This window comes from Mercenaria mercenaria, chromosome 10, assembly GCF_021730395.1.
Source record: "Mercenaria mercenaria strain notata chromosome 10, MADL_Memer_1, whole genome shotgun sequence".
Lineage (NCBI taxonomy): Eukaryota > Metazoa > Mollusca > Bivalvia > Venerida > Veneridae > Mercenaria > Mercenaria mercenaria.
This window is the reverse complement of record NC_069370.1, coordinates 24144724-24158313: the sequence shown is the minus strand read 5'-3', so window position 1 is coordinate 24158313 and position 13590 is coordinate 24144724. Positions and strand designations below refer to the sequence as shown.

Below are 13590 nucleotides of genomic sequence, written 5' to 3'. Positions count from 1 at the left end.
TTGAGTATGCATGGAACATGCTGATATATTGTTTGTTGATTGCGCTGTAAACATTGCCTACGAATTTTCAAAATGCCAAAGAAGTTACAAAGCTGAAAGTGTTCGGGTGTCTGGAGGTACCTTGATGATTTTTTAATGATGGACAACCTATATTTTTTCAGAAATGGTGAAACACATTTATGCAGAAGAATTACAACTTAATTAGATGATTTCAATTTTGAAACCTCCTTGACAGGGATGTCCATCGAGCAGCATCACACAGCATCTATAAATCATAACTTATTCATTTTGCGAGAACTTTCTCAAAGTTAAGAGGATTTTAATGATAGAAATCTTCATATTACCAAAAAGCTATAACAATGCTCAGGGTTATCATAAACTATATGGAAGGCTTCAACAGATCGTCAGACCTTTTAAAGAAATATAACAAATTCTAAATTTTCGTGTCACACACCCTATATACTATGGGGATGTAGTTTATAAACTGCTGATGCTTATTTTAAACAAGTATTTGTTAAAGTAGTACATTTATCAAAAAGAAGATACAATGTAAAAATGAGCAAGTTTAGTGATTTAGTTGCTATGTTTTTGTATTTGATGGTGTGATGACTAAAAAGTGCAAGACACGGATATTTTTTTCCTTTATCCTACAAAAGGGATTGTTAATTTGTCTTGTTGAATACATTGGTATACTTATACCTCAGACTGACCCTATCAGTCTAATACTATCTGGTATTGTGTAACTAATGTCAGAGAGTTATTTTATTTACTCAGTTTTGTATTATAATATTCTTTCACTGCTTGTAAGTGCAGGTGGGAATATTCGACCTCGAGGGTAACTGTTAAGGCGGTAATGAGGCTCCGTGCCGAGTTACCGCGTAAACAGTTACCCGAGAGCTGGATATTCCCATCTGCACTTACAGCCAGTGATTGGTTAATTTACACATATACTGAGTTAGTTATTTGCTTTGCTGAATAATTCGCAATAATTTCCCCCCGAACTGAACTCTGCCGCAAGATATATTACCATTTCCGGTCCTGGCGTGTATAAACAAAGACCTACTATTGGCACCATAGCTGTGCGAAGAAACAGTTCCATCATATTTGATATAAATTACACTATAAAGAACATATTAGAATGGAAATAATTTATAGCAAAACAATGTTTTATCACTATTTATACACGATGGGTGGTTATATGTTGGGCGTAATAATTTCACAAGGGCTATTAAATTATATAAATTACTTCTTAAATAACCCATGCGTGTGCAGTGACATCATCCGATCCAGATGTGTAGCACGGTCGTAAAAAGTAGTTACCATTTTTCTAACACAGTTGATACTAGTATGTTGTGTTAGAATCGAAATTACAAGTTCCCAAGTGTGATTTATTGTAGAATAACCAGAGTTTTTCATTCTTATGCGTAAGAATATATTATACTCTGTAACAGCAAGATTTATGTCAGAATGTTAACGGAAAGACCTTTGCAAATATATATTCTTAAAGTTTTTATATTACTTTGATTTAATATAGATCATTATAAACAGATGCATTACAGTTTACACCAAACCCGCGTTTGTGATGTACTTCCGCTCAGAAAAGTATTTAAGTTTCTTTTTAATACTGATGCTGTCTTGAAAAAGTTGCAAAAACAATACTAAATTCAAGTAAACTATATTGATAGATGGATGTCAGGATAATTGATGTGAAAAATACTTGTATTTTCTTAACACATGAGGAATCAGACAAGAATGATTATAAAGTCAACATTGAATGACAGGTGCCCTCTGAAAATGCTTAAATACTATTATAAAGTCAAAGAGGGACATATGTAACAACAGGGTCATTAAAGCGCTCACCTGTGTACAAGGCTTCAGGTGTGTTTGTATAATGTAATGGTACAAGTAGGAGTACAGAGTTAGGTTTCTTCTATGTTAGCCTATATTATATACATGTCACACACATTTTTGAACCTAAGGCAATAATTTGAACAACTACAACATACAGTGCAACTCTGATATCACCTGCCAAATATCAATGCTCTAGCTATTATGGATTCAGAGAAGAAGATTTTCAAAGTTTCATATATATAAGACTTTAGTAAGTATATGTCATACACAGGGGCGTGGCCATTAATGACTTTTGGGCAGTAATTTGGACAATTATGGTTGAAAGTCATGCCAAATATCAAAGCCCTAGAGAAAAAGATTTTTAAAGTCTGGTAGCTGAAAACCTATTTTTAACCAAAAAGACCCATATGTTCAATGAACCGGAACCATTTGAACAACATTGACAAAGGGCTACCCAGAGATCATTTGTGTAAAGTTTCATCAAAATCCATTCTGTGATTTTGGAGGAGATGTTTAAAGAAATTGTTGATCAAGTGACCACGCCCGCTGGCGGCCGTGCTTTTTGACTAATCAGAAAAACTTGAACATTATTTGTAGAAGGTCACACAAGGACAATTTGTGTGAAATTATTTTAAAATCGGGCTAATAATTTTACACAAGAAGATTTTCTAAGTTTCTACAATATACATATAGGGAAAAGTGACCACGCCCCCTGGCAGCCATGTTTTTTGACGAATCGGAATAATTTGAACAATCTTATTAGAGGGTCACACAAGGACCATTTGTGTAAAATTATTTTAAAATCAGGCTAGGAGTTTCACACAAGAAGATTTTCTAAGTTATATAGTGAAAAGTGACTACAACCCCTGGCGGCCATGATTTTTGACGAATCAAAATAATTTAAACAATCTAATTGGTAGAGGGTGACACAAGGATCATTTTTGTAAAATTATTTTAAAATCAGGCCAGTAGTTTCACACAAGAAGACTTTTTGAATTTCAACTATATACAAAAAGGAAAAAGTGACCACGTACCCTGGCGACCTGTTTTTTTTTTTACAAATCGGTATAATTTGAACAATCTGGGTAGAGGGTGACATAAGGACTATTTGTGTGAAATTATTTCTAAATCGAACCATCAGTTTAAGAGGAGATGTCGTTTGAAGATTTTTTTACTTTTGGCTCCAGCAGCCCCTGGTGCAACCATTTAGACAAATTGGTAGAGGACCACCTAAGTAACATCCAGGCCAAGTTTTATCAAAATCCATTCAGTGGTTTTGGACGAGATGTCATTTAAATATAACAGTTGACAACACATGCATGCACGCACGAATCATAATCATCAATGAAGAAGTAGGTAGGCCGATTTTTTGGCATTTGCAGATACTAATAAGAGAATCAACATCATTGCATTGTTTGCATATTTCAATCGTTTGTATATATCGTAGAAATAGGTGTGGCCAATCAAGTGTATCTCATGATTTGGCGATGTTGATATGCCAAGAGGTGTGAAATTCATTATTAACTGACATGCTTGTATTGCGTACAAGTTCTTAACCCATGATGACCAAGTATCTAACACCTACAAACTGACAAATTTTTGTTTTGACTGGGCAAAAATCGTGAACTCTGGAGTGCAAATGATGAGGATGGATGACGCAGGACGGACACAGTGTAACCAAGACAGTTTAACTTAAGAACTTTGTGCTCATGTTAGTAAAATATAACTTTGCTTTATGGATATTTTAAACATGTTTCCTTTTGGTTGCCATGGCAACCAGAAATCTGCATGGATGCTTTAGATCTGGGGATCATGGAAGGAACATTTCTGTGCAGTTTGGATGAAACTGGCTTGGTGGTTTAAATGTTTTTTAAAGAAATGGCGGACAATAGACAAACGATGCAAAATAGATTCTAAGAGCTCAACATGAATGCAGGCGAGTTAAAAAGTAGAAGCCAAATAATAAAGCAGGAAAAAGTAGGGACGGCTTAACAGACAAATCAAATCAATATGTATCCGTACATATGGGGGTGGGTAGGTAATTTGACCCGCGCCATGAGAAAACCAACATAGTGGGTTTGCGACCAGCATGGATCCAGACCAGCCTGCGCATCTGCAGTTGCTGTAATTGCAATAGGCTTTGAAAGCGAACAGCATGGATCCTAACCAGAATGGGCGGATGCGCAGGCTGGTCTGGATCCATGCTGGTCCCAAACACACTATGTTGGTTTTCTCATGGTGCAGCTCATTTGTTCAGGAGATTATAAAGATATGAAACATAGAGCACTTTTCATTACAAATAAGGAGAGGAGACATATTGTTTTAGATTCAGGTGTTGCTGTCTATCCATAAAAAATTTTGTTTCTGTATCTATTTACTAAACACTGACCACTGAAAAGATTTTCAAATTACTTGCCATAAATGTTAACCATTTGGAGGTATGCAGTCATGTGAATTCGAGGCCAAGTGGCTCAATGAGATCAAGTTAAATGGGGAATATCTTGAGTCTCTCTGAATCTTTTTACCCCTTGGAAGTATTTTCAAATTACTTAACCACAATGAAATGACATGCAGAACAAAGCTTCCGATCATGTTAATATAAGGTCAAGGAAGCATGAGGGAGATCAAAGGTCAAATAAGGATCTTTTCATGTCTGCTTTGCATCTTTTATGGCAGTAATTTTAACAAGAGGGCCATTAAGGCCTTATATCGCTCACCTGACCTATTGACCTAAAGATCATCAAGATTAACATTCTGACCAAGTTTCATTAAGATATGATCATAAATGTGGCCTCAAAAGTGTTAACTAGCTATTACTTTGATTTGACCCCGTGACCTAGTTTTTGACCCGACATGACCCAGATTCGAATTTGACCTAAAGATCATCAAGTTTAACATTCTGACTAAGTTTCATGAAAATACAGTCATAAATGTGGCCTCTAGAGTGTTAACAAGCTTTTCCTTTGATATGACCTAGTGACCTAGTTTTTGACCCCTCCTGACCCAGATTTAAACTTGACCTAAAGATCATCAAGATTAACATTCTGACCAAGTTTCATTAAGATATGCTCATAAATGTGGCCTCTAAAGTGTTAACTAGCTTTTCCTTAAATTTAACCTGGTGACCTAGTTTTTGACCCAACATGATACAGATTCGAATTTATCCTAAAGATCATCAAGTTTAACATTCTGACTAAGTCTCATAAAGATACAGTCATAAATATGGCCTCTAGAGTGTTAACAAGCTTTTCCTTTGATTTGACCTGGTGACCTAGTTTTTGACCCCACATAACCCAGATTTGAATTTGATCTGCAGATCATCAATATTAGCATTCTGACCAAGTTTCATGAAGATACATAAATGTGGCCTCTAGAGTGTTAATTAGCTTTTCTTTTGATTTGACCTAGTACCCCAGTTTTTAACCCTACATGACCTAGATTAAAACTGGACCTTAAGATCATCAATATTAACATTCTGACCAAGTTTCATGAAGATACAGTCATAAATGCGGCCTCTACAGTGTTAACAAGCTTTTCCTTTGATCTGACCTGGTGACCAAGTTTTTGACCCCAGATGACCCAATATCATACTCGTCCAAGACTTCATTGAGGATAACACTCTGAACAAGTTTCATTAAGATTGGGCCAAAATTGTGACCTCTAGTGTTAACAAGCTTTTCCTTTGATTTGACCTGGTGACCTAGTTTTTGACCCCAGATGACCCAATATCGAACTCGTCCAAGATTTTATTGAGGTTAACATTCTGACCAAGTTTCATTAAGATTGGGCCAAAAATGTGACCTCTAGAGTGTTAACAGTCAAATTGTTGACGACGGACACAGGGCGATCACAAAAGCTCACCTTTGAGCACGAGCTAAAAAGTCCATCTGCCAACACATCTCTTTTTGCTAAGTATGGATTCACTCTTTCACTTTAATGAAGTATTTTGGGAAGACATGCGCTTTTTTCCCCCAAAAAGCAACCTTTTGCTGCTGCTTGACTCTGAACAGACACTGGCTGCAATCTCTACACTTTCCCATTATGATTAACATTAGAACCAGTAACAGTCATTTGAAAATTTTTCCAGGAGGTGAAAAGATATGAAGCAGATACTATTTTGTGATGGACAGATGACTTGAAAAGAAACAATATATTTCTGGGGAGACCTTCAGTATTTTTAGTAGTTTTGTTTGGATTTAACACCATTTTTCATTTATGCAATGGTGGGCAGTTAACCTAACCAGTCTGTGGATTCTGTACCAGTACAAAACCTGTTCTCAGCATGTAACTGCTAACTTCATCGCATGAATCAGAGGTGGAGGATGAATGATATGAGACACAATGTCTTTTATTAAATCATCGGAAAACATACGCCTCGCCTGGATATCACACTCACGACCCTACGATCTGTAAATCTACGCTCTCCCTGTTTAGTTAAGCAGGCGGGTAAAACCGAGCTAAAGAAAAAGGCACTGGACACAAGAAAGATTTCCATGCAACAGAACAGTGCTTTTTCCACTTTCATCTATGGACAGTAGAATGTAGTTCTTTCTCAGCAGTCAAGGCTACAGTCAATAATCATTCCAGTTCATTGTCAACATGAACAATATGGACGGTCTTTCTTTTCCTGATACTTCTAATAACACATGCTAATGTTTCTTTTTTAAATTCAACACAAAAAATGCAATATTTCAATGGATATCAAACTGTAAATGGAAAGGCAACTTGCTTTTAAAAATTTAAAATGAATACATAATTGTTTCTATTTGCACACATTTCTCACAAACTGTTTGTTTCCAAAAAGTACAGTGGTTAAGCAATGAGCTACTTGTCTGACATCTTAACATTGCTCCTGGTAAATTCGCTTTTTCTCCATTACAAGTTTACAATATGGTAAAGTAATGTGCTACTTGTCGGGACTGTTTGACACCATGATATTTATCCTGTAATGCCACATCTCCAAGCATTTGTAGTTATACATTGTCTCTTCTTCAAATTCCATTTTTCCTGTTATCTAAGGAACAGTCTCTTTATCCCCTGACTTCGTTTTGTATCATATATTCTCCTTTTTCATTGGTAACAATTCTGTTTCAATCGGTTTTTCTATTTCTTCTTCACTCTCACCTTTTGGTAAATCATTGCCAATGTCAGTCAATGTTATTACTGTTGGGTTTATCTAATCTCTATCTTGACCATAATTATTGTTGTTGTTTGCGTTTAAATCTGTATCCCCGCAAAAACTGTGATATTACTTTCCATGTTTTCACTATTTACTTCACCATGCCCAATTTCATGTATTAAATTTTTACCATGTTTTTTATGTGCATGTTTGTTTTCTGAAATGTGTTCAGCTTTCTTCTCTCCTCCAGCATCAATTACTGATATCAAACATCTCTCGCCACAGCTTGTATCTGATCTAGCACCCATGTCTACTAGAATGATTCCCTCTGTGGACTGTGATGAACACGGCTCATTCAGGTTTGGCATATCACACAGCTGTTGACTTGAACTCGATGCTGATGTATTATGGGAAGAATTGGACTCATCCTGTGTTGTAAGCTCAACACTCTCGTATCTAACAGTTTGCAAGCGAAATTTCCCATCAGAATGACATTTGTACCTGTGTATACAAAGAAAATTTAAAATGAAAGAACCTATAAACCCAAATATTATTCACCTGATTACTTGTACAAGTTAGTTACTCAATATTTGAAATACAGCAAGTTTTACTTAATCAAGGACGTAACTCTGGTGTTATTTGAGAATCTTGCCAATAACCAATGGGCTCATGCAGCCATATGTTCCATTAAGTTTCATGAAGATGTTAACAATGTGAAATATGGAAAATTTTATTAATTCAAGCTCAAAAGTTGTAGCCTCTGATGTGGAACCAAAGTGTAATATTGCAATTTTTACTTAATCAAAGGCCATAACTCGTGTTATTTGAGCATTCTTGCTTATTACTGAACTTTTCTGTTACTGTCTAACCATAGACATTTAAAATGCATTTCATAAAGGTATCTGTAGAAATGTTGTCTTTAAAAGCACTAACTCTAGAAATTTTGGAAAATTCAAGGGCCAGAGCTCTGGATTCAATCTTCCCCATTAACATTTTAGGACTATGGGACCTCGTTCTGAGTAAGTTTTGTGTAGATTCTGAACATGCTAAAAGAATGTGGCCTCTTACGTATGTTGCCCATCATAGTTGCTTAAAATTTGGTCCAAATGGATCCATTTGAACAAACTCTTGAGAGGTTCAAGCAAGAAATGCCTCTGACCATTACTTTGGCCAACAATGCTATTCATGAGCACAAGTCATTTAAAGGTTTTTCTACTTTTATTTCTGTTGGCCCCTTGGCACAGTCAATGGAGCTATCACTTGAGTGTTTAATGACTCCCATGTGGATGATGTTAATGGACAATAGTTTAAGGCTGAGTCAAATGTATTTATTGATTACAGAGATAAAGTGAAAGTGTATCAAAACATTAAATAAGTATAAAAGGGACATAATTCATTGAATATTTCTGCAAGAGTAATGTGCCATGTGTCATATCATGATGCTAATAATTTAGAACAACTATTTTAAGTTTCAATCAAATTATTTAGTAAAGATATAGTAAAAGCGCATCACAACTTTAATCTGACATTCGAGGCATAAAATTCTGGTGCCAGAGTTATGATCCTTGTGTCATATTAAGTGAGTGATAATGTGAAACAACCATTTTTTTAAGTCTCGATCAAATTCATTTAGTAACAACAGAGGTATGTTAAAACAGCAAGAAAATAAACAGAAATTCTAGGTGAAAAGGGGACATAATTCATTAAATCTTTGTGCTAGAGTTATGCATATTATCTCATATCATGAGAACGATGCTGTAGAACAAATATTTTAAGTCTGAATCATAATCCATTATTAAGATTTGTTGAAAGTGCATCAAAATTAACCAAATTCTTAGTAGTAAAGGGCATAATTCATCAAATATTGGTGCAAAAGTTATAGCCCTTGTGTCATATGATGTGGGTAATGATACGGAAGCAAGTTTGAAGCAAATCCATCTAGTAATTTCAGAGATAAAGTGAAAGTGCATCAGAACTTCAAAGTGTGGAAACAGATGTCAATTACACGTCTCCTTACAAACACATCAGGCATTTCACCACCATAGAAAATGCATAAATATATTTTAAGTAACACGCTACTGAGGACTCTCTCAGCAGTCCTGGATTTACTTAAGGACTGGTCAACTTTTACATCAATAAATACTAAAATTTGATTTAAAATGGCTGGTCCAAGAAAAAATCAATTATGTTTGTTCTAACGAATAAAAAGTTTGTAGTAATTAGTAAAAAGGTATTTAGCACAGACAATTGATTAAATGAAAATAAAATATATTTATTTTGGACATGATTGTACTTTCATTAAATCATCTGTATTTTTTATTCATTGAAAACACAATATGCAGAAATCAAAAACATTATTCAAAGCATACAGATCTTTGATAAAACAAGTTTATGGTAGTAGAAATCAGTGTTTACAGTTTAGTTTTCAACATTTGGTCATGAAATGTGATGTGCTGATCCGAATATATTTGAGCACCCATGGCCAAATATGAAAATATAATTGCAGTGCCATCAGACACGGAGTTAGAGTATATATAACATACCTGAATCTAGAATGACCTGCAGGCCAGTTAAACTTGTGTTTCGTTTTCAGGTGTGTAGTCAGGAGGGCACCTCGTGTAAACGCTGCATCGCACACATGACACTGGTAACTTGCATTTTGCTTCTGTAATATTTAAATGTAAACAGAGACATACAGTGAAATATCTGTAGAGCAAACAACCTCTTGAGAGCAAGCACCAACTCATTCTCGCATACCAGAGCTCTACCATGGTCCCCCGGTAGTTTTATGGTGACAGTTTGTGCCTTGTAACTTGAATATCCATACATGCATATCAAAATTACTTGAATACCCTTACATGCATATCAAAATTACTCGAATATTCATACATACGTATCAAAATTATTCACCGATAAGAATAATGACCTAATATCTTTGACCTTTGTGATAGTGGTACAGGTCTTTCATGCAATTTACTGTCTCATCAAACATTTGTGCCAAGTACTGTAATACTTAAATTCCTTGATGAAAGGCAAACTTATTGATCAGACATGGAACAACCAAGTTAACCTTTGACCTTCAAGTGTGATGTTGACCTTGGAGCTAAGGGACTGGATCTTGTGCCCAACAAATTCCCCTAATTATGGGAAGTAATTCTGCGAAGTAATTTCAAAATCCTTTGATGGATGGCAAAGTTGCAGACTGATCACGAAGTGTGATGGCAGATGGATGGACACATTCCTTTTATGTGTCTCCAATTATTTCTTGAAAAAGGCAGGAGATAAAAACTGCAAAACAAACATTTTCATCTATTTCAATTTTCTCATTTTCTTCATCTGCAGTATATTTTGCATTTTAGTGTTGGTGTAACAATTTGTTGTTTAGATTGTATTTAAGCTTTTGTGCAAAAAACCTAAACTCTTGGCATTTTGACAATTTTCAAAACTTCCCTTTTCTCATAAATTCTGTCATATATCCCAACTTTTTCCTGACAAAAGAAACTGATAAAAGTGACATATACCTCATGCATTCTATGAAAATGGTTCTCCAGGTACTTGTAATTTTTGGCCTCGTACTGACAATCAGGCACTTCACATTTAATAGGACCATCATTGTTGTGTGTTTCTAGATGTTTCCTCAGGTCAGCCATAGATTTACACCTGAAATAAATACTTGTCACTTCATTGTTTATCTGCACATTTTTTGTCACAAGAAGTAGTGACGTTAAAAACTATATTGTACCCCCCCCCCCCCCCATGTTATCACCTAGTTTTATAACCCCCAAGATAAAATTTGAAGTTTCAATTCAATATCGCATAGTTTGGAGACAGTTTAAATTGCATGCAAACTTTAACCCGGGTTTTCTAAGTCCCAAAAGGGGCATAATTTGGCCAAAATACAAGTCAGAGTTATGGGACTTGACCCGCTGAGGCTGGAAATTGACCTAGAAAAAGAATATGACTGTAAAAGCTATATGTACTTGCATGCAAAACTTTAACCAAGGTGCGACGCTGGTGCCAACGTGACTAGAATTGCTAGAATATTCTTTGAATAGTTGAGCTAAAAATACCAGGTTGCAATATTATGTACCTCCGGAATTTGAGAACAAATTTTTAATTTGTGGGGGTGTATGTCACGGTACGGACTTGATCATGTAAGGGGGGAAAATATGTGTCAGGCAGCCGGTTAGCTCAGTCAGTAAAGCACTGGCCCAGGGTTTGAGCCCAGGACTGACTGCACATTTTTCTCACCATGACATTTGGTGCCCAACATGGGACCATGACGAAATTACACTGGTTAGTCTCCGACGCCTGTAACTGCTTATATATAAAGTACCCGCTGAAATTAGAGGACAAATTTCAAACTGGTAAGGAAATATGTCATGGGATAGAACTTGAATATTAAAATGGGGCAGACGGGTAACTCAGTCGGTAGAGAATCGGAGGCCAGGGTTTGAGTCCCAGTCTGGCTTCACATTTTTCTCAACCTGTGACACATATATTTTCTATGTATGCCTAGAGATATCAAACTTAATCATATGCTCCTTTATACATATTTTATTGGTTGATTCCTTGCTTACTGAAAAAGAATTTATTTCCTGTTCAGATCAGTTTGGAGGACAAGATAAAATCAATTTTTGTTTCTTATCTCCAGCATATCCAAGATAGGAGTTTTAGTTCTAATGATGAACACTTCCTCTTACAGATATCAAAGTGTCAAGATATTTCACTTCCCTTCAGTGTTATCAAACTTTTATTCTAGCACAACCTAACTTCATTCCTTATAAACAGACAAGACTGAAATTGTGACATTATGCAACTGCTTTTATGTTACAACTATTAAGTCATAGCACCAAATGTTATAATGGTATGCTGGAAAAGAAAACCCCACAAAACAGGCAAACATTTGGTGGATGCAGTTAGGGATGTAGGTAGTAAATCCTGGATATTTTGTTATAATCAAAATAATATATCTCAGTGATTTCCTCTTGAATAAAGTCACTATTTTTAAGATGTAGATTATATCATTCCGGCTACACCATGGGAAATTGCTTCTATATTTTGGTCAATGTTATAAAGCATTCATATCTCATTTTAGTTCTTCTGCCATGTTGGTAATGTTTTTTCATGACACTGCTGTTAAAGAGAGTGTAAGTTAGATTACCTGTAATTACAGTTGTCACACTTAAATGGTTTATCTTCTGAATGTCTGTACTTCATGTGTAGTCTCATGTTGGATGGTGAAGGGCTCGTCATCTCACAAAAAGGACACTTGTACTGATTAACTGTAAAATCAAGAGGTATCATATTATAGTGATGAGAATCTGTTGATTAAAGTGTAAAATACTGATTAATCATGTCCACCTTCATCAAATTCTAAACATTGATTAATCATGTCCAACGTGATGATAGCCTGAACACTGATTAATCATGTCCAACTTGATGATAGCCTGAACATTTATTAATCATGTCCAACGTGATGATAGTCTGAACATTTATTAATCATGTCCAACGTGATGATAGCCTGAACATGATTAATCGTGTCCAACATGATGATAGCCTGAACATTGATTAATCATGTCCAACGTGATGATAGCCTGAACATTGATTAATCATGTCCAACGTGATGATAGCCTGAACATAATTAATCGTGTCCAACATGATGATAGCCTGAACATTGATTAATCATGTCCAACGTGATGATAGCCTGAACATGATTAATCATGTCCAACATGATGATAGCCTGAACATGATTAATCGTGTCCAACGTGATGATAGCCTGAACATGATTAATCATATCCAACGTAATGATAGCCTGAACATGATTAATCATGTCCAACATAATGATAGCCTGAACATGATTAATCATGTCCAACATGATGATAGCCTGAACATGATTAATCATGTCCAACGTGATGATAGCCTGAACATGATTAATCATGAAGAAAATCAAATGTATGGGACATTTTTGACTGGGCAATAAAAAAGTATTTTGTTAAGTCTGAAAATCCTCTTATATATTTAGAAATCGTTATAAGGAATCCCAAAATGCATAATGAATTATATGAAGTCATAAAGTTTAGCACATATAAAGTATTCTTGTTTTTGTTGGGTTAAACATCACACCAACACATTCATAAGCCATATGGCGACTTTCCAGCTTTTGATGGCGGAGGAGGACACAGGTGCCATTCTTTGCATTATTTCATAATGGGACGGCCCCTGGCTAGAACCACCAACCTTCTGTAAGCCTGCTGAATGACTTCCTCACACGAGAATTCAGCGCCCTAAGTGAGGCTCAAACCTAAATCAATGTGGAAAGTGATTTGAAGTCGATGACCTTCACCACTTGGCCACGAAGGCCCCTGAACATATAATTTCCAGGATTTTGCTTAATTCAGAACATGAATTTCAAATTCATATTTAATTATTTGAATGAATTTCTTTAAATGTAAAAATTTAGAAATGTTAGCAAGTACTGATAAGAATGATTTTGTTGAAAACTTTATAATCACGAATCTTCTCAGACAATACAAATTATTATATACATCTTTCAAATGTAAGTGAGAACATTTATAAACAAGACCTGTTGATGAATACCCCCAGACATCAGCTTATTG

The 13590-nt window shown here is 35.5% G+C and overlaps 1 protein-coding gene across 2 annotated transcripts in view; it reads right to left on the bottom strand.

Moving 5' to 3' along the window:
* Window positions 1–7039: 7039 nt before the first annotated feature.
* Window positions 7040–13590, bottom strand: part of LOC123559637 (histone H4 transcription factor-like) — a 43291-nt gene continuing 36740 nt past the window's right edge. For both annotated transcript variants that reach the window (XM_045351608.2, XM_053552527.1), the window contains exons 7-10: window positions 12135–12255; window positions 10492–10630; window positions 9514–9635; window positions 7040–7471 (exon numbers count right to left, since the gene is read on the bottom strand). In XM_045351608.2, the coding sequence (XP_045207543.2) occupies window positions 7069–7471; window positions 9514–9635; window positions 10492–10630; window positions 12135–12255 (785 nt within the window). In that variant the 3' untranslated portion in view covers window positions 7040–7068. The remainder of the gene's footprint in view (window positions 7472–9513; window positions 9636–10491; window positions 10631–12134; window positions 12256–13590) is intronic.